Source organism: Drosophila santomea, unplaced genomic scaffold (assembly GCF_016746245.2).
Source record: "Drosophila santomea strain STO CAGO 1482 unplaced genomic scaffold, Prin_Dsan_1.1 Segkk79_quiver_pilon_misjoin1_scaf, whole genome shotgun sequence".
Lineage (NCBI taxonomy): Eukaryota > Metazoa > Arthropoda > Insecta > Diptera > Drosophilidae > Drosophila > Drosophila santomea.
This window is the reverse complement of record NW_025319012.1, coordinates 784061-808563: the sequence shown is the minus strand read 5'-3', so window position 1 is coordinate 808563 and position 24503 is coordinate 784061. Positions and strand designations below refer to the sequence as shown.

Sequence of the window (24503 nt, the reverse complement as noted above, 5' to 3'; positions counted from 1 at the left end):
GTCGGGAATGCCTGCCTGTTACATACTTTTCAACGAATCTAGTATACCCTTTTATTAGTAACGGGTGTAATTAAACAAAATTGAATAAAATAAATAAATAATATACAAACTAAGATTCATGAAGACAGACCGAAGACAAAGGTCAACTGAATAAACTTAATAAAAGCAAATAAAAAACAAGAGAGAACGCTATAGTCGAGTTCCCCGACTATCTGATACCCGTTACTCAGCTAGTAGAAGTGCGAAGGAGAGTCTTCAACACTCACAGTTTTTGGCGGTTTGTGGGCGTTAGAGTGGGCGTGGCAAAAAGTTTTTTGGCAAATCAATAGAAATTTACAAGACTAATACAAAAATGAAAAAATATCTAAACATTTTTCAAAAGTGTGGGCGTGGCAGCTTCGCGCGGTTTGTGGGCGTTAGAGTAGGCGTGGCAAAAAGTTTTTTGGTAAATCGATAGAAAATTACAAGACTAATACAAAAATGAAAAAATTTCAAAATATTTTTCAAAAGTGTGGGCGTGGCAGTTTTGGGCGGTTTGTGAGTGTTAGAGTGGGCGTGGCAACATGAATCGACAAACTTGCGCTGCGTCTATGTCTCTGTATGTCTCTGTATGCCTAATCTGAACTTTCTAGCTTTTGTAGTTCCTGAGATCTCAGCGTTCATACGGACGGACAGACGGACAGACAGACGGACGGACAGACGGACATGGCCAGATCGACTCGACTATTGATCCTGATCAAGAATATATATACTTTATATGGTCGGAAACGCTTCCTTCTGCCTGTTACATACTTTTCAACGAATCTAGTATACCCTTTTACTCTACGGGTAACGGGTATAAAACAAGCTTTACCATTTTGTAAGTGTGTGAAGGTGTTTTTGCCATATGTATATATTATATATTTATTTATAGCATTTGTAATCGTCCATCTCGTAGCTACTTAAGCTGAGTGGCAAGGGTTCGATAGCCCACGTACTCGACTATAGCGTTTTCTATTGTTTTGTATGAATAATCCAGCATATTTTACAATATGCTTTTTGTCATAAGTTATTTTTTTAAAAAAAGTATGTTTGTTTATTTTTTGATAGTAAAGCTATAATAAAAATCTTTTTTTCTTTGTTTATTTGGAATTGCTTAATTCCATATCAACATATTATTTTTATTGAATTCAGTAAAATGTGTCAAACAATTTATTCTTTTTAACGTGTACAATGACTTCGTTTTTAATGGGGATTTTTCAAGAATTATGTAGCACATTGTTTTTGTTTACGTTATTTTTTTATTTACTTCTTGATGTAAGTTTCGTTTAATATTACAGCTTATATATTTTTTTTTATTATTTTTCTATTTTAGTTATTCTTAAATAATACAAAAAGCTGTGTTTGTTTATCGTTTTGTTACCAACATATATTTATCATCTGCTTTAATGAAGAAGTTGTAAAAGCAATATTGGTTGTGTTATTGAAATTCTTAATTAAGCCTGACCAGAAAATCAAATTTGTATTATTGATTTATGTTCTTTTTGGTGTAATAACTTTTAAAGAAAACATATTTATTGTGGGTCATAAACAAGTTATCTCTATTTATTTATACCCTTCCGTGTACTGCGGTTTTTTGATTTGGTTTATACCATCAACGAAAATTGTTAATTAATTGGTAAAACAAAAATTATAAATCAATGCATACTTACATTAAATAACCTTTTTTAATTTCTTGACCATGCATATATGCATTTAACATATATATATCTGCATATATTTAGTAATTTTTATACTTTCTTAGAGCTTAGTTTAATTTAAATACACGTTTTTCTATTTAATTTAATTTTGGTAATGTCACTAGTTTTGTCATACCTTTCCGTTAATTTATATCAATTGCGAAGGAACGGAAAATTGATCAATAATCGTTGATTTGTACACACGCTCCAGTGTGTTTAACTTTTCTGTGGGAGACCTTAGAAAACTTTTTTGTAACGAATTTTGAACAAGATTAATGGGCATATTTATGAATATGTTCATACTTAAAATTTCTAAAACAATCATTGAAAAACCTTTGGTAGCCGGTTTACTTACAAAAATTTCGATTTTTCTTGGTTTTATTTTTTCTACGTTTTTATTAATTCATAAAAAATGGCAGTTTATATATACGTGTTAGATAAATTTTTATTAAATAATGTTTTAGTTGTTGCCGCTAGTAAAATATAGAAAGTCTTGAAAGTAATATTTTATTCGAAAACGAATCATATAGCAAGTTATTGGCAACCGCTGGCAGATGATTCCAATCAGCAACAGATCAAGATATTTTTATTTTTTTAGCATTTGGGAAAAATATTTAATTGGCAGTTGTTATTTAATTTATGTGTTTAGAATATATATTTTTTTTTATTTTTTAGAAAACAATCAATAGCTTGTTTACCCTAGATAACCTACTAATATTCATCGACGGTTTTCGGAGAACACTTTTCCGGGAAAATGGCAAAATAAATAGCGTCTTCCAGATTAAATGTGTGCGGAAAATAATAAAGTAATAAGCTTGATTTAAATGTAATTCTGCCCGCGGTTACCTAAAGGATAAATATATTTCAAACGATCTCCCAACCAGAATTTTTGGTTAAAAATTAAAATGTTTGATGTAATTTCGTTTTACTACATAACTAATTGCTTTAATTTTATAATTGGTTAAGCTTAGTCTTAGGAAAACATGCACTACAAAGATTTTAAAAAACCAATTTCGTCTTACACGTTCTAACCATTTTACGTTGTATTTAAAAGTTTTTATTATTGTTTATTCAATAACGTAGACTGGTTAAACATAAACTTGATGAAGTCAAATAACACTTCAAAAAATATTTAAGTCCACATATACAATTTGCATTAAGAATGGACATGCCATTAATATTACAATCTTGATTTCTTTTAAATTTTTCTTTAGGTTCATTTTATGAAATTACGCTTCAAATACTTTTATTTAGGCTGCACATTTTGCACTTTTTAGCAAGACTACATCATTTTATATGGCTCAACACCTTATACTAATCAAAGAAATTTCGTGGGAAAATTAGACATTTTTATTTTGTTGAGACTCATATTTCTTTATAATTTTCACAATTTGCTGAACGGTTGCCAGTAAGTAAATAACAAAATATTATAACATATACATATATGCCAATTCAAATTCCACTTTCTGTACCACGAAGTATGAAAGACATTTCAGAATCTTAAATTTGGGAAGGGATGCACTATTTATTTTTCGCTGGATTACGCTGTAAAACATAAATGGGATGGAAACGGAATTATTTTATTTGGGTAGAGCAAATTTAATTTATTTTTATTATTTCTGTAGTGTAGAATACATAATATATTTTAATTATATGTGTTCATTATTATTGCAACTAGTAATCTCTTTACTATTTATTCAGTTAATTCTGTTTTCTTGTGTTTTATTTCTTTAATTTATATATTTTAATGCGATTTACCCATCTGTGATCTTGGATTTGCGGCTTTCAATAATAATTAAAGAGAATTTAATAGATATATGTCTCTATTAGCTGTTCAGTTTTCCTTTATTTAAATTTTTTATTAAGGTTTCTGTGTTTTAGTTTGCTAATTGAAGTTGATTAATTTTTCTCATTTTCACATATATGCATTTGTTTATATTTTCTCGAATTGTACATATATAAATAATGGTAAAATTTTTTGTATAACTTTGGTTATCGTCCAAAATATAAGTACAACATAAGTTAAGCCTTTTAGTACTTTTGACTGGGGTGCTTGATTTTTTTTGCTATGAGGGTAAAAAAATATAAACCGAAAAACAACAAAGAATTTAAAAAGAAAAATGTTTTTGTTATGAAAGTTTTGTGTATGATATCGCCTAATTCGTTTTCTAAAGAAATAATGATATAATACAAAATTAAGGTTTTCTTGTTATTATGCGAGGGGCGTTGCTTAGTAAGCGTTGGGTTGGGTGGAATATTCTTAGCATTTTGTTTTGCTTTATTGGGCTAGTTTTATTTTATCTTAAAGGTTTTCATTGGTTTTGTAGCTTATTTTTTTTTAAATTTTCTCTTTGGTTGCTGCTGTATTTCGCACGTTAATTTTTTTGGTTTTTGCAATAACCTGATGTTTCTGCGATGCTACTTTTTTTCGTATCTATTTTGTGTGGGTCTTGTTGCATGTTTTTATACTCCATTCTTTCATTTTATTTTATTTTCTCATTTATTTCTCGATAATACGGTCGATCGCTTCTCGCCAATGACGTCTTTTAACGACTTTCTTAATCAACCATCAACTCGAAGTGAACGGATCCTCTTCTGTCTGAACGATCGTGATTAATGTTGCGGGCCCAAGCCTTACACTCAATGTTGATCAAAACGCCGGCTAAAATTAAGAGTTAACAAAGTTAAGTTTTAACACATTGCAAATGTATGATTTAAAATGTTACTTAAGTAGCGTGTACCTCTATTACTAGATAAGAAAATTATTAAGTTTTGCAAAATTTTTCGGAACAGAATTTACGTTTTTAACTATGCCATTAAAACCTATTTTGAAAATACAATTTAAAAGGGTTAACAAAATCTCAAGAATAGTCAATAGGCTAATAATTCTGATCAAAATTAAATGTTTTTTTAACCGTTGCTTGTAGACTGCACTATTTTTTTTTTTACTATGCAACAACTTGAAGGCAAGAACAAGAAAAAACACTCCATGATATGTGGATAGACTCCTTACTCGCAATACGAATAAATGGCTTAGAAACAAACAAAATTTTTAGGAAACTCTACGTTTAATTCAAACGCTTATGTTTTCCTAGCATCAGGACTAGTGTATTGTACCGTAAAATTGTAGTTATGGGTGCTATAAATGTTCTGGTAAGACGATAATATGTGGTTATATAAACTGAATAAAAACATGTAAAAATTACGTTAAATACCCTTTCTGACTTTAAAATTAATTTTGGTATTTAATCAAATATCTTATTTTTATTACACTTAAGTATTTATACAAAACTTCTAACAAAAAAAGCAGCATTGCCACTTTATTATTGCATCATTGTCATAAATATATAATTTTCACTTACTTTCAACGGTAAATTGAACAGCTACAATGGGCGGTATATATCCCTGAATGTTTTTAAACGGAAAATAGTAACGCGGGAAACCCATGCGTGGATAGTAGTCACGTGCTTTTATGTTTTCGACATCAGCGGGATTTTCTCCCTCGCACGAGACCCAAACTACATTTGTCTAGAAACGGAAATAATAGCAATAAAATAAGTTTTTTTTTAAATTTAATTACATTATTATTCAAATTTTTTTCCAAGCTTACTTCATTGGGTCTAAGACTTTGCTTTTCCTTGATGTGCTGCTTCAGTTCCTCTGGCATATGATCTGGCAAGGTCTTAGAATCATTGTAAATTTCTGGTATCCAATTGTAAATCTATAAAGAAAATTAAGCTTCCATGATCAAGAAATGCTTTGATTTGTCCAATAGATGATGTCTTTCACCTTATTCAACTTAAGGAATATACATGGCCGGGCAACGTGATAGCCGAAGTTGTTTTCAGCCGTACATGGCGAGAAGCTCGCGACATCAATGCCGCAGACTTTGTCGTCTTGTGGTGGATGTTCAAAGCTGCAGTTCACTTGGTTCTGCTTCTCAAGATCCTGGTAAGCTGCGAATAGTAAAACGTCATTTACGAGCAATGTCCAGTAAAAATAAATTGGAAATGCAAAGTAAATTAAAATATTTTCATAAGTAACTATTTTTTATTTGCTTTACATAAGCAAATATTGTTTATATAATTTGCGCCTTTTGCTATACTATACAATAGCGATACAGTTTTCTATTTGCTATTTGTTCGAGTTAAGTATAACTTACTGTGATCTTATTATTGTCGTTTACCAAAAGAAAATAATAATAAAAATAATATGAATTCAATGAAATAGGTAAAATCAGAAGCCCATGCCGAGTAATCATGCAATAAATGTAATATACATTATTAAATACGAAATTTATGTGACATAAATTTAAATTTATATGAAAAGGAAATGCTTTATTTATTTTTGTCCCTGAGGACAAAGCGTTTGAACAGATTAAGTACAATATCCTGAACGATATTAAGCAACGCTTTGAACATTACTGTTATGTTTTTATCTTCAGTTGTTTCTCAAATAATAGCAGTGAACAAAATAATTATTCGATAGTGTTGGAACATTGCCATGTGGGAGAAGAGTGAGCGTGGCAACGTTTTAACACAAGCTTGCGCGGCGTATTTGTCACTAGAGTCTGTATGTCTAATCTAAATTTACTAGCTTTTATAGCTTCCGAGATCTCGACGTCCATACGGAGGGACATAGATTCGGACATATCTAGTATACCCTTTTACTTTACGAGTAACGGGTATAAAAACTAGTTTTCCCCGTTACCAACACTTTATGATCACAAATAGTAAAATTAATTTCCTTACCTATTTTATTATTTAATAGAATTATATGATATAGTCGCCCCATTTAGTTCAAAATAATACAAAAATTTTGTATTGTCCAAAAACTAGTGTTTAGAAAACTATATCGCGTTATAGTCAAAAACGAATGAAAGCGATAATAATACATATTTTTTCCATTTTTATTTTGAATATTTCAATGGAATATCTCCGGTCCGTATGGACTTATAACCTGATACAAAAGGAAGACTTTTGGGAAAGTTTGATGCAGATAGGTTAAAAATTGATAGACTAGTTTTCGTAGAAAGAGACGGACTGATCTGGAATATAAATACTTATATAGGAAATGTCTTCTTGTTGTTGGACACTTCTGACTGAAATTAATGTATCGTCTAAAAGGGTGTAATAAATAAAGGACTTTTGTTTCCTGCCTTTATAAATTCAAGGATGTTTGCGATCATATGGATAGACAGACAGATCGACACATGGACTGACAGAAAGGGTACAGCTACTAAAAACTGTTTTAGATTAAAAAAGTGTTTTATTTGTTATTATTGAGAACGTATAATAAAACTAATCAAAACCCAAATGCACTAATAAAGTAAATTTTTATCATTTTACCTATAAAAGTATGTTTTAAAAAAAAATAATTTGAATTTTGGGCATTAAAAACCAACTATGTATATTCATAGTGTTACTTACATTTCAGAAAACGTGAAGTCTCGTCCACCCAGTACTTGTAGTTATCCTTCTTTGATGACTCGTACCAAACTAGTGTGCTCTCAACATTTGCTTCTGGAGGCATTGGTCGAAAACCCAGACCTAATGTAGAGATAATAAAATTTTCGCGTGGAGATGAGTAAAAATAAATTATTGTAATTATTTTCTTTTTAAAGCACGATACTTGTATATACATATTTGAAACAGACATCTCTCTGGTTAGATTTCGTATGTGTCCTTGTTAGAGTTTCATCCAAAGAGATTTGTATTTCTTATAAACTAGCGTAAATTATGAGTAAGTGTTGTCCTGATGTTTAAAGTAATCAAGAGAGAACGCTATAGTCGAATTCCCCGACTATCTTATACCCGTTTCTAAGCTAGTGGAAGTGCGAAGGAGGCTCTTCAACAATGACAGTTTGTGAACTTGGCAAATCGATAAAAATTTGCAAGACTAAAAAAACTATAAAAAAAATTAAAATAATTTCCAATAGTGTGGGCGTGGTTTGTGGGCCTTAACATGGGTTCACAAACTCGCGCTGCGTGTATGTCTCAGGAGTCTATATACTTAATCTGAACTCTCTAGTTCTCTATAGTTCTGAGATCTCGACGTTTATACGGGCGGACAGACGGACATGACCAGATCGACTCGGCTATTGATCCTGATGAAGAATATATATAATTTATAAAGTTTGAACCGCTTCCTTCTGCCTGTTATATATTTTTCAACGAATCTAGTATACCCTTTTACTTTACAAGTAACGGGTATAAAAAGAAACAGGCGCTAAAACATCAGGTACTCTGTACTCTGTTTCCATACACTTCAAAGTTGCCCAATGCACTTTACAATTTAAAGACATCTTCAATGTTTTGATTTTGATCTCTCGGGGTAAAAAAGTACCATTTCCAAATTATTTATTTTTAAATAATTTAATTGAAACGTAAAGTAATGATATGTTATTATAAAAGATAGACAAAAATAATGCGTTCAAGCTATTGTTATTCCTGTGGTATGAAAATAAATTTAATTTGGAAAACTCAAACGCTAGAGACAGAACGCTATAGTAGTGGAAGTGCGAAGGAGAAATTTGCATACTGCGGTTTTTGGCGTACAGAAAAATTTACAAGACTGACAAAATTGTAAAAAATTATCAAAACAATTTTCAATTGTTGACGTGGCAGTTTTGGACGGTTTGTGGGCGTTAGTGTGGGCGTGGCAACATTAATCGACAAACTTGCGCTCCGTTTGTCACTAGAATCTGCATGCTGAATCTCAACTTTCTAGCCTTTAAGGTTCTGAGATCTTGACGTTCCCTCAGGATGGACAGATAGACGGACATGTCCAGATCGACTCGGCTATTGATCCTGATAAAGAATATATATACATACTTTCTATGGTCGGAACGGCTTCCTTCTGCCTGTTATATACTTATTAACAAATCTAGTATAGCCTTTTACTCTAGTAACAGATATAATAATAAATTATAATTAAGAAAATATTAAATTTGTATTTTAAATTTGGTACATTTTTTCTTAACTCTACTCTCCAACACAATTAATTATTTTTTAATTTATGATTAATAGGAACGTTTGTACAGATTACCAAGTGACATCACAATTGTTAACAACTAATACTTAAAAAACTTGACCTATATAAGATTTACGTTTATTAAAATGTAGGATGTTGTCCCGTTACTTACCTGGGTTGGATCCTATCAAACCATTGTCAAGCATCCATTTTGGCTTTTCATTGTCCAGAGTTTGATAAAATACAGTAAAAATGGCAGCAAAAAACCCAGTTAACGCCGCATAAAATATTATGTAAAATAGAAGAATTTTCGCTGAAAAGATGTGGAACATGAAAAAAATCAAGTTATTAAGTTCTCATAGATATAATTCTTAGTTACCCTAATAAAAAGAACGAGACACCAACAAGGGAGAACACTTAAGTTAGCGAAAGATTTTAGCGATAGAAAAAATCTTGGTAATTAATCCTACAAAATCTAAATGTGTTATAGTTAGCGGAAGACTGATTGACAAAACAACTCCTCAAAAATCGTTCATAAAAAACACACAGATTTTTTATGAAGAGAAGGCTGTGAATCTGTGAATTACGATTAATATCACGCTGTCGTAGCGAGCACATAGGTGAAGCCACTGGGAATACTTATGGCGTCTTGCGCCAGCTTTCTGCATTTCAAAAGTATCCTGCTCGTGGAAATGACTGGTGTTTAGTTATAAATGTTTTGACAATATGTCACACCAATACCATAAAATCCCATTCCCTTTGTTCGATGTGCAAGTTTTTCGTTGGTGCTATACGTTTATAGAATAGTTTACATCTCGAAGTAAAACAGGAGAGAACGCAAAAGTCGAGTTCCCCTACTATCTGATACCCGTTACTCACCCAGTTGAAGTGCGAAGGAGAGTCTTCAACACTGACAGTTTTTGGCGGTTTGTGGGCGTGGCAAAAAGTTTTTTGGCAAATCGATAGAAATTTATAAGACTAATACAAAAATGAAAAAATATCAAAACATTTTTTAAAAGTGTTAGCGTGGCAGATTTGGGCGGTTTGTGGGCGTTAGAGTGGGCGTGGCAAAAAGTTTTTTTGAAAATCGATAGAAATTTACAAGACCAATACAAAAATGAAAAAATATCAAAACATTTTTCAAAAGTGTGGGCGTGGCAGCTTTGGGCGGTTTGTGGGCGTTAGAGTGGGTGTGGCAAAAAGTTTTATGGCAAATCGATAGAGATTTAGAAGACCAATACCAAAATGAAAAAATATTATAACATTTTTCAAAACTTTCTAGCTTTTGTAGTTCCTGAGATCTCAGCGTTCATACGGACGGGCAGACAGACAGACGGACGGACAGACGGACATGGCCAGATCGACTTGGCTATTGATCCTGATCAAGAATATATATACTTTATATGGTCGGAAAAGCTTCCTTCTGCCTGTTACATACTTTTCAACGAATCTAGTATACCCTTTTACTCTATGAGTAAAGGGTATATTCATTGGGAAGCGTAACCCAATTAAAATTTAAAATTATACAACTTGTTTTAAAATTAAATTAAAGCAAGAGGGAACGCTATAGTCGAGTTCACCGACTATCTAATACCCGTTACTCAGAAATTTCAGCCCTGGCTTGTGGGCATGGCAAAAAGATTTTCTGCAAATCGATAAAAATTTACAAGGCTCATAAAAAAATATTGAAACATTTTTCAAAATTTTGGGCGTGGCAGCTTTGGAAGGTTTGTGGGAGTTGTTCCGCAAATCGATACAAATTTACAAGGGTAATAAAAAAATTAAAAAATATTAAAACATTTTTCAAAAGTTTGGGCTTGGCAGTATTCGGCCGTTTGTGTGCGTTAGAGTGGGCGTGGCAACATGGGTCAACAAACTTGCACTGCGTTTATGTCTTTGGAGTCTTCATGCCAAATCTCTTCTAGCTTTTATAGTTTTTGAGACCTCGAAGTTCATACGGACAGACAGAGGGACATCGTCAGATCGACTTGGCTATTAATCTTGAGAAAGAATACATATACTATATATTCTTCTTACTGTTACATAGTTTTCAAGTGCTCATTTATGCAAATCTTTTATGATTCGGAAGCTAATTGCAGTGTTACTTATATAAAGGTTTTAGTCTTTAACCGAATTATTAAGCTTTCGTTAAAATCGCAGTGTGGTTTTTAGCGTATATGTAGATAGCTAACTTTCGAGTATCACTGTAAATTGGAACGATGTTCACTTAATTGCTTTACTGGTAGCCCGTTTTCTGCGGCGCAAATTGACTTCAATATTTGAGTAGCAGATGATATTTTTTAAATTGCTTATATGATAATTGTGGCAATTGATAAATGGACCGAGATTTCGATATCTTATCGACAAATGTATTTTTATTTAATTAAAGAATACTTTGCTTTCATTGTTTTAATATCTATATATGTATATGCACATATTATTCTGTGAACTAAAGATGTATTTAAATATAAATAAACAAAACAGTACTAGGAAGCAATTTCCACAATCTCACTATCCATTGTAATATTTAGGACAACGCAGCCATTGTTTGCATAACGAAAAGAGCATAGGGTTTTACCTTAAATTTAACTGTGGTGGCATACTCCCGTTTGCCAATAAGTAGGTTACCCCCATTCGCAACACACACTACCGACGTTTCCTACACATCCTATTAAACTACTTCATCTTCCGAACCCAAATAGCTTTCAGCATATGCTTAATAATGGTTTTTTGTAAGTAATATTATTTGATAAAATATATATATATATGTATATATGTTGTATTTATATACCCGACACTCATATATGGTATTATACCATTAAAATCTATATCAAATCGATAGTATAACAACGTTATTTATTCTTGAGAGTATATATATTCTAGATCACATGCCGGGTGTACTTTCCCCCCAAACCCTATTCTACTGAAAAACTATTTTAAAAGTTTTTAATAATCTGTTGCAATTAAATTTACATATTTAGGCCTGGACATACCGAACTTAGTTACTTGTTGGTATTAGACATTATATTTATTTAATAATATGTACAAAATTGGCTATACTTACCCCAACTGGATCCGGTGCGTCCAAGGCATTGGCTAGTTTCACTATTCCATAGGAATTTTTTGAAACCCTCCCATTTGCCCATTTTTACAGGCGGTGCGTAGTATTCACCAATTTTTTTATCGGCCATTGTAATTCTTTGGTTTGCTGATGGGTGTATTGTCTTTCAAACGATTTCCTTTTAAACTATTGGTTTAGTGTTGTTCCTTGTGCCCTAATATTTATATTTTTTTATTATTTGAGTATAATTTTTTTTTTAGTGTTTTTTTATTAACTTTATAAACTATTCCGGTACATAATTATATTATATGTTTTCAAACGTCTTAAACAATTTTTTGTTAGATTGCACTTAATGTGTATAATTAGTAAAAAAATATAATTTGTTTTAAAATTTTTTTAATTTTTAGTTTGTTAAAGACGCTTTTTTTATTTTGTTTTTGAAAAGGAAGCCCAGTTTATCTGACTTTTTTATTGATTTCCTTTATGTAAGAGGTAGCTCCTTCTGTACGAATGCTTTTTTCGGCATGGTTTATAAATTAAATTATTATTACTACTGCTGCTAATTTGCAATTTTTCATTTATACGTTAAATGCCAAAACCAATTAGATATATTCTTTAGTAAATTTAGAACGTAACCGGACACGATTTTGCTTAAAGGATACCTGTTTTAAATATATTTTCTATATTCAGTGCTGTAGAGTGAACTTTCTGTCTATCCAAGATTTTATATTTTTACAAAATTATTTTTTAAAAGAATATGAGCCAACTGGCATTAAATAAATTTAATTCACCTCTGCTGATTTTAGCCACACTATCTGACAACTGTTATGCAATCTTAAGTGTGGAAAAAAGCAGTGCGAAGTCAAACTAAGAATCCACAAGCATGCGCAGAGAAGTTAAGGGAGCCGAAGCGCTTTGAAGAGAACGCAACTGGAATCAGAAGCTCCAAGTGTATGTCTTCCCTTTTTAAGTATAGGCTGGCCAGAATTCAATCCTATTGATGTTAACAGCTGGGCGCCATCTTAATGACATATTCGGTGCGTTTTGCTATGGTTGGGTTTTGTGAATTAGCTTGCAGTTGCAGTCCTGTTCAAATAACGCCCAAAGGCAGCAACGCCATTGCAGTAACCAGCCGCGGACAATGGGTTGTGGCTGGAACAGCTGTACGAACTGGACAGGTCACACATCTAAATGATGTAAAAATGTCTCACTGCTTCTGCTCTCTTTTCATCATGGAAAGTTTCGACACTCAAGCTCGCTTGGCTTGACTTACTCTTTTTCTGCAGCTAGTGACGTCGCTGCCGGCGTTGCTGTTTTTTGCGGCGCTCATTGCGCAACGCGCCGCACTGGACTCGGCCCTGCTTTAGCCTCAGCTTTTGCTTCTATTTCTGATTCTACACTTTGACTGCCTATAGCTTTGAATGGAGAAGGGCAAAGCGCGGAAATGTAGGCAACGCCAGGTCCCTATCTCCGAAACACAATGGCCGATTGCTAATGTCGGGGATACACCCATGTTTAATATATGTATATTTCCCTTGGGACGTTTATTACAATTTTGTTCGGTACTCGGATCTACGTTACAAATATAAAAAATCAATGGGACAATTCCTTTTTGAAGAAATACGTCCTTGAAACGTCTTAATTAAATGTAAATCGGCACGAGCTATACCACATTTAATCGCTATCTTCTACATTCTATTCACTTTCACTGCAAATACTTATGAAATATAAATTTTTTTATAAATTTCTCTCACACACGCACACCTTGTAAATCGTTGTACCAATTTTTTTATTCTCTTTTACAACAGGGCCATTTGTTACATGCCCATTCTTGTCGGTACAGCCAAATAAGAAAAAATCGAATTTTAGTATGTATATAAGTTTTACAAGGATGTCTTTGCTGCTTTTTCGCAGTGTTCCGTTGCCGACGTCGACGTAATCAGTGAAAATTTGCTTTGCAACAACGAGAATATATATTTGATTATGGCAAAATTTAATGGCCACTTAATTCAATTCGGGTTTGCAACTTCGTTTACTTCGATCACTGTTTGCCGAACACTTCGATAATTGTTTGTTTGTGGGTTTTTATGTAACCAGCGAATTGTGAGAATATGTAAGACATGTTTGAATGACACACATACAGAATACGGTTTTTTTCGTCCTCAAACGTTTTCCCTCTACGCAGACTTGTACATACAAGCTCCAGATATAATGGTATATATGTATATGATATACATATATCTGTGTATATATTTCTGCCGTTAATCCGCCAGCGAGTGCGAGTAGCAACCGTCCACAGTTAAAACGCCAATGATAGTGCCATCGTCACCGCAGCTTGCACCAGGGCTATCGGCAATGGTTCGGCTAGAGCTCGTATTCGGCTTCGGCCAGCTTCGCCGTTCTTGAGGGTGGGTGGCGCTAAATGCGTGTGGGGGCGGTGGGCGCAAGCTCTCCTCGTGCGCATAGCTTTTCGCTCAGCTGAGGGCTATGCTAGTAAGCGCTGAAACAGATACATATGTAGCTTTGTAGCTCTGTTTGTGACCTTTATATGCGGACCGACAAGCTTTGAACTACATTTTCCAACATGGCTTGTCCGACCAATGGCTGCCAAACTGTGCCTACGTAAAGGGTGTTAATCTGCCAAATCCACATCTTAATTGGGATACGTTTGCTAAATGACCCATTACCTCAACAAATACCCATCACCTAGCTTGTAAAGATTAAAATTTATTTTCAGATATCGATGATGCCGGGTGATACTTATACATATACATACATATGTACAGAAAAACGATTGGTGTCATAATATAAATTTCACAGCAAATAAATCGACATGGACCAAATTACCAAACAAAAACAAGAGAGAACGCTATAGTCGAGTTCCCCGACTATCTGATACCCGTTACTCAGCTATTGGAAGTGCAAAGGAGAGTCTTTAACACTGACAGTTTTTGGCGGTTGTGGCGTAGAGTGGGCGTGGCAAAAATTTTTTGGCAAATTGATAGAAATTACAAGACTAATACAAAAATGAAAAAATATCAAAACATTTTCAAAAGTGTGGGCGTGCAGCTTTGGGCGGTTGTGGGCGTTAGAGTGGCGTGGCAAAAAGTTTTTTGGCAAATCAATAAAAATTTACAAGACTAATACAAAAATAAAAAAATATAAAAACATTTTTCAAAAGTGTGGGATTGGCAGTTTTGGGCGGTTTGTGGGCGTTAGAGTGGGCGTGGCAACATGAATCGACAAACTTGCGCTGCTTCTATGTCTCTGGAGTCTGTATGCTTAATCTCCGTCCGTCTGTCCGTCTGTCCGTCCGTATGAACGTCGAGATCTCAGGAACTACAAATGCTAGAAAGTTGAGATTAAGCATACAGACTCCAGGGACATAGACGCAGCGCAAGTTTGTCGATTCATGTTGCCACGCCCACTCTAACGCCCACAAACCGCCCAAAACTGCCACGTCCACACTTTTGAAAATGTTTCGATATTTTTTCATTTTGTATTAGTCTTGTAAATTTCTAACGATTTGCCAAAAAACTTTTGCCACGCCCTCTCTAACGCCCACAAACCGCCCAAAGCTGCCACGCCCACACTTTTGAAAAATGTTTTGATATTTTTCATTTTGTATTAGTCTTGTAAATTTCTATCGATTTGCCAAAAAACTTTTTGCCACGCCCAATCTAACGCCCACAAAACCGCCAAAAACTGTATGTGCTGAAGACTCTCCTTCGCACTTCCAATAGCTGAGTAACGGGTATCAGATAGTCGGGGAACTCGACTATAGCGTTCTCTCTTGTTTTTTATTTGATTTGAGGTAAAAATTAAAAAAAAATGTTTACCGCGTGACCGTTTTGGTCGGCTAATGGGCATTATAGTGGGTCTGTTTTTGGCTTATCGATAAAAATTGGCAATATAATATGTGAATGAAAAAATGAAAACACTTTGTGCAGTTTGTAGGCGTTGGAATTGACACGGCAAGGCGTCACTAGAATCGACTTGTTTAGCTTTCATAGTTTTCGAGATATCGATGTTCATACGGACGTTGAGGTTTTCAACGCACAAAACTTTTACGCCCACACTTTGTAAAATTGTTTTAATTTTATTTTAATCAATTGTAAATTTGTATAGCTATGTCACGTCCTCTATACCGGCTATATATTACAAAACCCTGAGTCCTGACAGGGGAAGACGTTTTCATGCCAGAAATACAGCCTTTGAGCATCTTTTATTTATTACTTTTGTAAAAATTTGTACATAACTGCACTATGACTCAGTCGGTTAAAATGTTTTTGGCGAAATAAGAATAAAATTAGATATACCATACGATTTATTGGGGGCTTATCGAGTAGGTAAGTGTTCGTGAGAAAACCCAAATAAGGAAAATATTTATGCCGTAACTCATTTAAAATTTTCCAAACATAAAATAAGATCAGAAAAACGAAGAAAATTCGATGATCATCTACACATATTCGGAATTTCACTAATTTTAAAGCGGCAGAATAGTGTGTTAAAGGAAGGCGAAATACTACATAATTTTAATAAAAGGCGACCTATTCGCCTGAGAAGAGATTCATGCAACGAAGACGCATGGTGTACTTAAAGAGAAGAGACGACGAAATGGATCTACGACTTTTGAGACAACAAAACTTTTCCGTTGAAATAGAGTTCCGAAAGAATTTGAAAATGACTATGATATTCGATGATATTGGAGTTTTTGGGGTAGGGCTAATTTACAAAAAATAATTTATTTAGTTTTTTCTGATGGAGAACCCAAGTTTTTGTTTAGTTTATTGAAAATCATCGTAGATGGCACACCACATAGCAAGGTCAACAAGGCATGATTGCATCGAGCGAAAGGGCAGTTCAAAGGCGTACTATTTAAGCGTACTATAAGATGAAAAGTTAGGATATTTTAAAACTAATATATATTTAAGAGAAAATTATACAAATGCAACAACGAAGGCCATATGGGTATTTGATGAAGCGATGAAAACAAAGCCACCTGAAAATTAGAATTGAGATGAGAGACGATTCGGGATATATATAAAAAGACATAATATATACCAGGATTCCAACAGATGGTAGAAAGTGTAGTAAAAAAAAACGTGATCATCGATTTCATAAACTTAAAAAAAGAAAGGTTCACTAAGTCCCATTGACAAGGTTCAAGAACCTATCGAAGCCTACATCGACCACGATACGAAATTTAATTTGATTAAGGTCGTCTATCCCACAACTCGATGATGGTGTAGCTTAACGAAACGCCTAGGTAAGGAATGTAAAGGTATGAAACTCCGTTTGATTCCATCGTTGGCGGACGATAATGTGACCGTGTTCCTGTCAGTAAAAACAGCTTTATCTCGTCGTTGTACATTTAAGTCCTCGGAACATTTACCTCTCTAAAAGACATAAATCGACGAGGACTTGACAGAAAGTTGTCTGTTCTGAAGTCAGTGGCCAATTCCAGGTGTATGGCTAAAGTGACAAGACACACAAACCAAAATAAATAGCCTTTAGTTTTTCCACAACAAGTCGACACTTACCAATTATATAACCATTATGCCTTGCGTTGTGCAGTCTGCATGGTTAGCCTTGGCATTTACATAACGCTGACGTTCTGTTTGCTACAAGTGTTTTTAGCTTCGATGGTTGCTGGGAAAGCCAATTCAGAACAAGGGTTGAAGCATTTGAAAATTCTTGAAATTCGATATGATCCATCTTGGTTTTAACAAAGCGTGGCAGACGAAATTCGTAGAGTACACTAAGGTAGTTATGGCATTTCGTTCAACAAGTAAACTTTTTTTTTTAGAAGTTCCTGTTGCCAGCCAAGATCAAGTGGCCACAATCCTTAAAATGAATAAATAGTGGCGAAAGGATTTCCGGCATATCAAAGATACGTGCTACGTCCTACAAAAATTGTCGTTTGGTGGCGTTGCGATTTGAAGAAAGGCCAACTTTGTAGTACAAAGTATCCTTTTTTAGTTCTCAGTGAATGTCAATAATATTTTTGTTCAATGGAATTCCTTGCCTTTATCGTTGGCTTGGATAAGTATTACCGCAGGGGTGAGTGATGAATTGGTAACCCAAGTCCCGATTAGATAGATTAACTCTTCCGAAAAAGCTCATCTCCAGTAAATGTGTGATTTATAGAAGTGATTTTATCATGTGGTCATACAATAAGTTGATGACTACAATGACCAAGATTTTGCTTTACATATTGACTATGTCAGCTAAAGAGTCGAACTTACACATTCTAAAACGTATTCAAATAAGGAATAAGTTTCGCCAGACTCGCAAGGACCTTTCACTAGTACCCCAAACGAGCTGTCAACAAAAAATCCCTTAACTTTTACGGTATTAATTGTATAATGTGGCAAGTAAGTGCAGTGGAAACTGCTGAAAACTGAAAACTACTGTTTGGGATCTTTGAACGAAAGCTGAATCCCTCTCATTTGCATTGTCATTTGGCTCACCATAAAATTTCTAGTTTATATGTATTTCTCCCCCTCCCAAAATTGTCGAAGCGATGTGTCAATAGTCGTGTTATATATATTCTTGATCAGGCTCAATAGCCGAGTCGATCTGGCCATGTCCGTCTGTCCGTCCGTATGAACGCTGAGATCTCAGGATCTTTCTACAGCTAGAAAGTTGAGATTAAGCCCACAGACTCCACAGACATCGCAAACTTGTCGATTCATGTTGGCACGCCCACAAACCGCCCAAATCTGCCACGCCCACACTGTTGAAAAATGTTTTGATATTTTTTTTATTTTTGTATTGGTCTTGTAAATTTCTATCTATTTGCCAAAAAACTTTTTGCCACGCCCACTGTTACCGCCGTAATTTAAATTCAACCGCCAACTAGGCGAAAAAGACGTAACCCTGAAAACTTTTGGTAAAAGTGTTACCCATGATCTGCGGTTATTGGATAGGGCAACACTTGTACGACACTTGAGGAAACACTGGCGAAGGAGAAGAAACAAAGTTTTTAAAGCTGTCGCTTGCATAAAATAAATTAAATAAAATAGAGTGACTGCTACAAAAGGTGTTTCTTATTGCTCTCCCTAGGCCCAAATCAATTAGTGCCTCAACATTCTTTAAAACCTTTGTTAGTACTTAATATTAACGCAATTAAAAGTGACGCCAACCATTTGAAATTCACACGGAACACACGCATACCTATAAGCCAAGATACACACGTACACGTATGAAGGCTATGTATGTGTAGAATTCTGTTGAAGTAGATCACGACGAAGAAACCGACCTCGAAAATGGAGAGAGATGTAACTCTTGCGGTTCATGCAATAAGAACCGACTATCCAGCGGCGTCCAAAACTGGGTGCAGTGCGACGTATGCAAGGCATGGTACCACTTCGCCTGCGTTGGAGTCGATGCCTCTATCGCACAGTCACAATGGACGTGCGACTGTGCAAACTTGTCGACGATACCCCTCCACCTCACAGCAAGCCGCTTTACAACGCAACGAACTGACAATACCTTGCCGAAAGATGGCACTAATACAAAACCGAATCGAATCCCAATAAGCCAGCTGAGACATCATATATCCATGCTCAAAAAACTGATGATAGAGATGTAGAAGAGACACGCCAAGTGAAAAGAAATATATCGAGCAGAAATATGCAATACTTGCACAGCAGCAGGGGACACAGGAAAACACATCCTATCATTTGGACCAACTGCATCCCAACAGCAGCAAGGCAAATATACCACGGATCTGCCGACTTTTAATGGCAACCCAGCAGACTGGCCAATTTCATAAGCATGACGAGAACAGCTGCTCGTAGCCGGATTTCAGACGCTGAAAACATGCTTCGTCCCAGAAGTGCTCAAAGGGAAAGCCTACGAATTGGTTCGTGATAAGCTGCTACTGGCCGGCACTCGTCCCGGAGGTTATCAGACGCTAAAAACTCTTTGGCGACCGGAACAGATCCTCGACCGGCTCATCGACAAAATCCGTAAAATAGTATACACAAAGATAGATTGGAGTCCCTAATCGACTTTGCGATGGCAGTGCGCAACGCGTGCGCCACAATGGAGGCCGGTAACCTGTACCACATCTTGACAACCCAATGCTTCTGCGCGAGCTTGTGACAAGTTGCCCACTCAGCATAAATTAAGCTGGCCATGCATCCACGCAGTGCTTCTATCCCTGTATAAATCATTTAGCGACTGGATATACAATTAGCAGAAGCAGCCTCCACAGTCATACCTGCACAAAATCATGGACGTGAATACCCACACGCACTTATCAACCGGAGAAAGTGTGAGTCCCGAAGACGACAGAAGAAGGACGACGCCAAACCGAACCCTTCATGCGTCATGTGCAACTCCACCGAACATACGCGCCCAATGCGAGAAATTAAAAGTTGCCAGTTCCGGAGCGACATCATATAATCAACGACGCCAAGGCCTGCTACAGATGCCTAAAGATGCACCGTCGCAAATGTTTCAAAACGCGATTGCGGCGTGAAATGCAATCAAACACCACCCTCCCTTCACAGAGAAGCTCCTAAACCCGAACTATCAGTACCACCATCAAAAACTGGCCTCGAAGAATCATACTTCGAATCCTGCCGGTAACACTATGGGAGCGAGCAAAGTCGACACGTATGCTTTGGACGAGGGCTCATCTGTAAACTTATCGATGAAGGAATTCTGAAGCTCCGCAAGGTTCCTGGTGTCTCTGAACCACTTTGTCTGCAGTGGACCGGAGACACCACCCGTACGGAGGAAATGTCCTCAAAGCCCAGTAAAAATATCGGAGATGGGGAGTGGAAGAAAACTGTGGCCAACAACGTGCATTCAATCAAACACCTGCCCTACCTAAGCAAACCGTTGACGCACATAAACTTGGCAGCAAATACAAGCACCTACATGGATGCCCATAAATCATATTGGAATGCTGCACCGATGCTTCTAATTGGCGCAAATAACTGGACCTTGCTGTCCTCGCAAATTCGTGAAGGAAGACGAATGAGCCATCGCTCAAAAGTATGCTAGATGGAGTATCAGGGCACAAGTAATGCCACCCAAAATATTCCCTTCATCACTGGCGTTGCAACTGGGACGACATCGACAAGACGGTAAAGAAAGCTTCAACACAGACCTATCACACCGCGGGAGCTTTTCTAAAGACGACAAAAAGGCTACGGAATCTGGAGGAAACATGCAAGAAAGTAAATGGTCGCTATCAAGTGGACTGCTCTGGCGAGACAAAATGTAATTCTCCCAGAAAGCTATCAAACGCACTTAAACGACTCGAATGTCTTCGACAAAAAATTAACAAGAACCAGAGCTATTCGATCAAATTCAAGGCCAAATTGACAACCTAGTCGACAAAAACTACGCATTCGAACTGGAAACCAAAGATATAGCAGAGGACATAAACCGGTGTGGTACCTCCTATATTCATCGTCTAAACCCAAACAAGCCAAATAAAAAAGATTGGTTGGGATGCAGCGCAAAGAGTCACGCAAATCCCTTAATGACTTTAGCGAACGGACCCGATTTCTAACCCGCTAACCGAGGTTCTATGGCATTCAGAGTAGTCGTATAGGCGTGTGCGCGGATATCGCTGAGATGTTTCATCAAATAACTATCCAGCAAAGCGACATGCATGTTCAACGATTCTGTGCTTAGCAAGGGCAACAAAGCTCCCCGCACATTCGTCATGCGGGCAATGACATTTGGAATTGCTGCGCGCCTGTATTGCTCATATGTGCGGGACAAAAACGCACAGGATTTAAGGATCAATGTCCCCGAGCTTTCGAGTCAATTACAAAGGCTCATTATGTGGACGACCTTATAGACAGCTACACCGACGACTCTGAGGCGATCGCAGTAACATCAAAGTCCGAGACATTCATGCTGAGGAGGATTCCTATAAGAAATGGATCTCGAACTCTACCGCTATCCTCAAACATTTGGAGAGGGCAATAGCCGAACAACATCCAAAGAACTGGTGCCCGAAAGGTCTGGTATTATGGGGAACCCTCAACGACGTTTTTAAGTATACTTTTAGATTCGCGAGACTTAAAAGAGACGTCCAAATGGAGAATCCATACAACAAAACGAGAAGCCCTACAAGTATATGTGATTTTGATCCCTTGGCTGTATCTGCTACAACGATCGGCCTTAAAAAGCTCTGCAAAAAGTATGGCGAGCAGGCATAGACTGGGACGAAGAACTGCCCGACGCCCTGCTCACGTCATGGCAACAATGGAAAACGGTCCTGCTTCAAGCTACCGAACTGGAATTTCCTCGCTTCTACTCCACTTTGCTGCCGAATGCCGACCAGATTGATCCTACACACGTTTGTAGACGCGAGCGAGTACGCCTACGCAGCAGTCACATATCTTCGTATCAAGTGAGGAGCAGACGTCGACACAGTACTGGTAGCAGCCAAATGTAAGGTCGCCCCACTAAAACCAGTCTCAATACCACGCATGGAACTACTGGCCGCTGTAATTGGAGTGGGCCTCGCCAAAAAGGCCATGAATGTTAGAAGGCTCAACATCAATTCAAGTACTTACTGGACAGACTCTAAGACCGTTCTACAGTGGCTTGATATGGACCCACGGAAATTTCAAGCATTCGTTATGCATAGAGTTGGGGAGATAATCGATAACACAAGTCGAAACCAATGGCGATGGATTCCCACAAAGCAAAACGTTGCGGACTCAGCTACCAAATTCATCAAAACACCTGAAGCTAATCGCTGGTTAAAAGGCCCTCACTTCCTAGTCAAGCCAGAAAGCGAATGGCCACTACAAGACATTGTTCTCGATAACAGCGAGCCGTGTGAACTACGTAAGCATATCTTTGTTGTAAACAAACTAAAGTATTTTGATTTTGCAGTAGAGTACTTCTCTGATTGGAGACGCCTATACAGAGCTGTGGCAACATTCGTGCTATACATTGAAAGAATACGTGCCAAATGTCTCGGAAATCAACTACCGACAACGTTAGACCCGGAAATCATAAATAGAGCAAAATCGTGGCTATATAAACAGGCGCAATCCAGGGTGTATTCAGCTGAAATAACCGCTCTAAAAAATAATTCAGCCATTGACAAGTCAAGCTCGTTGATTGCCCTGAACGTTTACCTGGACGAAGACGGCGTACTACGCATTCAGGGAAGAAACGATAACATAAATCCTGACAACGCCATCGTTCTGTCAAAGAACTCCCAAATCGCATTTTTAATTACAAAATATTACCATGAAAAATCACATCACATGATGCACGAGTCAACGATAAATCGTATTCGAAACGACTTCTACGTACCTCGTCTACGAGTGCTGTATAAAACAGTTCGAGAGGCCCTTTACATACACGGGAGTCGACTACTTCGGTCCCATACTGGTCAACGTTGGCAGACACATGGAAAAACGGTGGGGAGTCCTCTTTACCTGCCTGACGCTGAGAGCCGTACACATAGAAGTAGCCCACAAACTCGATGTAAGCTCATGCATTATGTGTCTGCGGAAATTTATGACACGTCGCGGGACTCCAAAAGAAATCTTTTCTGACAATGGCACAAACTTTAAAGCCACGGAGAAAATGGTGAAAGAAGAACTTCAAACGATCGACTTTGATGAAATCACCATAAAATACGAAGCAATTAAGTGGCACTTCAACCCGCCTGCAGCACCTCATATGGGAGGCGCATGGGAACGACTACTGTTACCGCCGTAATTTAAGTTCAACCGCCAACTAGGCGAAAAAGACGTAACCCTGAAAACTTTTGGTAACACACCCATGATCTGCGGTTATTGGATAGGGCAACACTTGTACGACACTTGAGGAAACACTGGCGAAGGAGAAGAAACAAAGTTTTTTATAGCTGTTCGCTTGCATAAAATAAATTAAATAAAAATAGAGTGACTGCTACAAAAGGTTGTTTCTTATTGCTCTCCCTAGGCCCAAATCAATTAGTGCCTCAACACCCACTCTTAGGCCCACAAACCGACAAAAACTGTCAGTGTCGCTTTTCCAATAGCTGAGTAACGGGTATCAGATAGTCGGGGAACTCGACTATAGCCCAAAGGTGCGGTCACAAAAGTTGGTGCCAGTGACTTCTAACGCATGAGTTACATCGAGACGTTCTTTTGGCAGATCCGCCATGATGTGCCCAATTAGGCGAGATTTCGTTCGAAAACACCTGACGCGCCTGTTTACTACCCTGTTTACGGTTCTCTTCGAAGCTAAGATTAACAAGAGAGAACGCTATAGTCGAGTTCCCCGACTATCTGATACCCGTTACTCAGCTAGTGGAAGGGAAAAGGAGAGTCTTAAACACAGTTTTTGGCGGTTTGTAGGCGTTATAGTGGGCGTGGCAGAACGTTTCTTGGCAAATCGATAGAAATTCACAAGACCAATATAAAAATGAAAAATTATCAAAACATTTTTCAAAAGTGTGGGCGTATCAGCTTTGGGCGGTTTGAGGGCGTTAGAGTGGGCGTGGCAAAAAGTTTTTTGGTAAATCGATAGAAAATTACAAGGCTAATACAAGAGTGAAAAAATTTCAAAACATTTTTCAAAAGTGTGGGCGTGGCAGTTTTGGGCGATTTGTGGGCGTTAGAGTGGGCGTGGCAAAATGTTTTTTGGTAAATAGATAGAAAATTACGAGACTAATACAAAAATGAAAAAATTTCAAAACATTTTTCAAAAGTGTGGGCGTGGCAGTTTTGGGCGGTTTGTGAATCGACAAACTTGCGCTGCTTCTATGT

General features: G+C 36.7%; 1 protein-coding gene and 1 long non-coding RNA gene across 5 annotated transcripts; both read right to left on the bottom strand.

Moving 5' to 3' along the window:
- Positions 1–1266: 1266 nt before the first annotated feature.
- On the bottom strand, positions 1267–14066 carry LOC120457737 (sodium/potassium-transporting ATPase subunit beta-2). 4 transcript variants are annotated; one of them, XM_039645236.2, is made up of 9 exons: positions 13893–14066; positions 11755–11965; positions 8863–9003; positions 7148–7267; positions 5881–5886; positions 5508–5674; positions 5329–5439; positions 5081–5246; positions 1267–4380 (listed from the first exon to the last, which is right to left on the bottom strand). In XM_039645236.2, exons 2-9 carry the CDS (start codon positions 11879–11881, stop codon positions 4277–4279), a joined length of 942 nt encoding a protein of 313 aa, XP_039501170.2. In that variant the 5' UTR covers positions 11882–11965; positions 13893–14066; the 3' UTR covers positions 1267–4276. The 4 variants fall into 4 exon arrangements, with proteins under 4 accessions (XP_039501170.2, XP_043862701.1, XP_043862700.1 ...); XM_044006766.1 differs by having other exon boundaries at positions 13949–14061; XM_044006765.1 differs by lacking the exon at positions 13893–14066 and adding an exon at positions 12543–12677.
- Positions 14067–16845: 2779 nt separating this feature from the next.
- LOC122756624 lies at positions 16846–17642 on the bottom strand. Its single transcript, XR_006356540.1, has 3 exons — positions 17295–17642; positions 17147–17226; positions 16846–17088 (listed from the first exon to the last, which is right to left on the bottom strand). It is a non-coding gene; the product is annotated as an uncharacterized LOC122756624 (long non-coding RNA).
- Positions 17643–24503: the final 6861 nt, after the last annotated feature.

Excerpts from the sequence above, each read along its gene's own strand:
- LOC120457737 (XM_039645236.2), bottom strand. The coding sequence starts at position 11,881 with ATGGCCGATAAAAAAATTGGTGAATACTACGCACCGCCTGTAAAAATG. Across the intron at positions 7,268-8,862 it reads TTTGATAGGATCCAACCCAG|GTCTGGGTTTTCGACCAATG; the intron begins GTAAGTAACGGG and ends TCTCTACATTAG. Across the intron at positions 5,247-5,328 it reads AAAGTCTTAGACCCAATGAA|ACAAATGTAGTTTGGGTCTC; the intron begins GTAAGCTTGGAA and ends TTCCGTTTCTAG.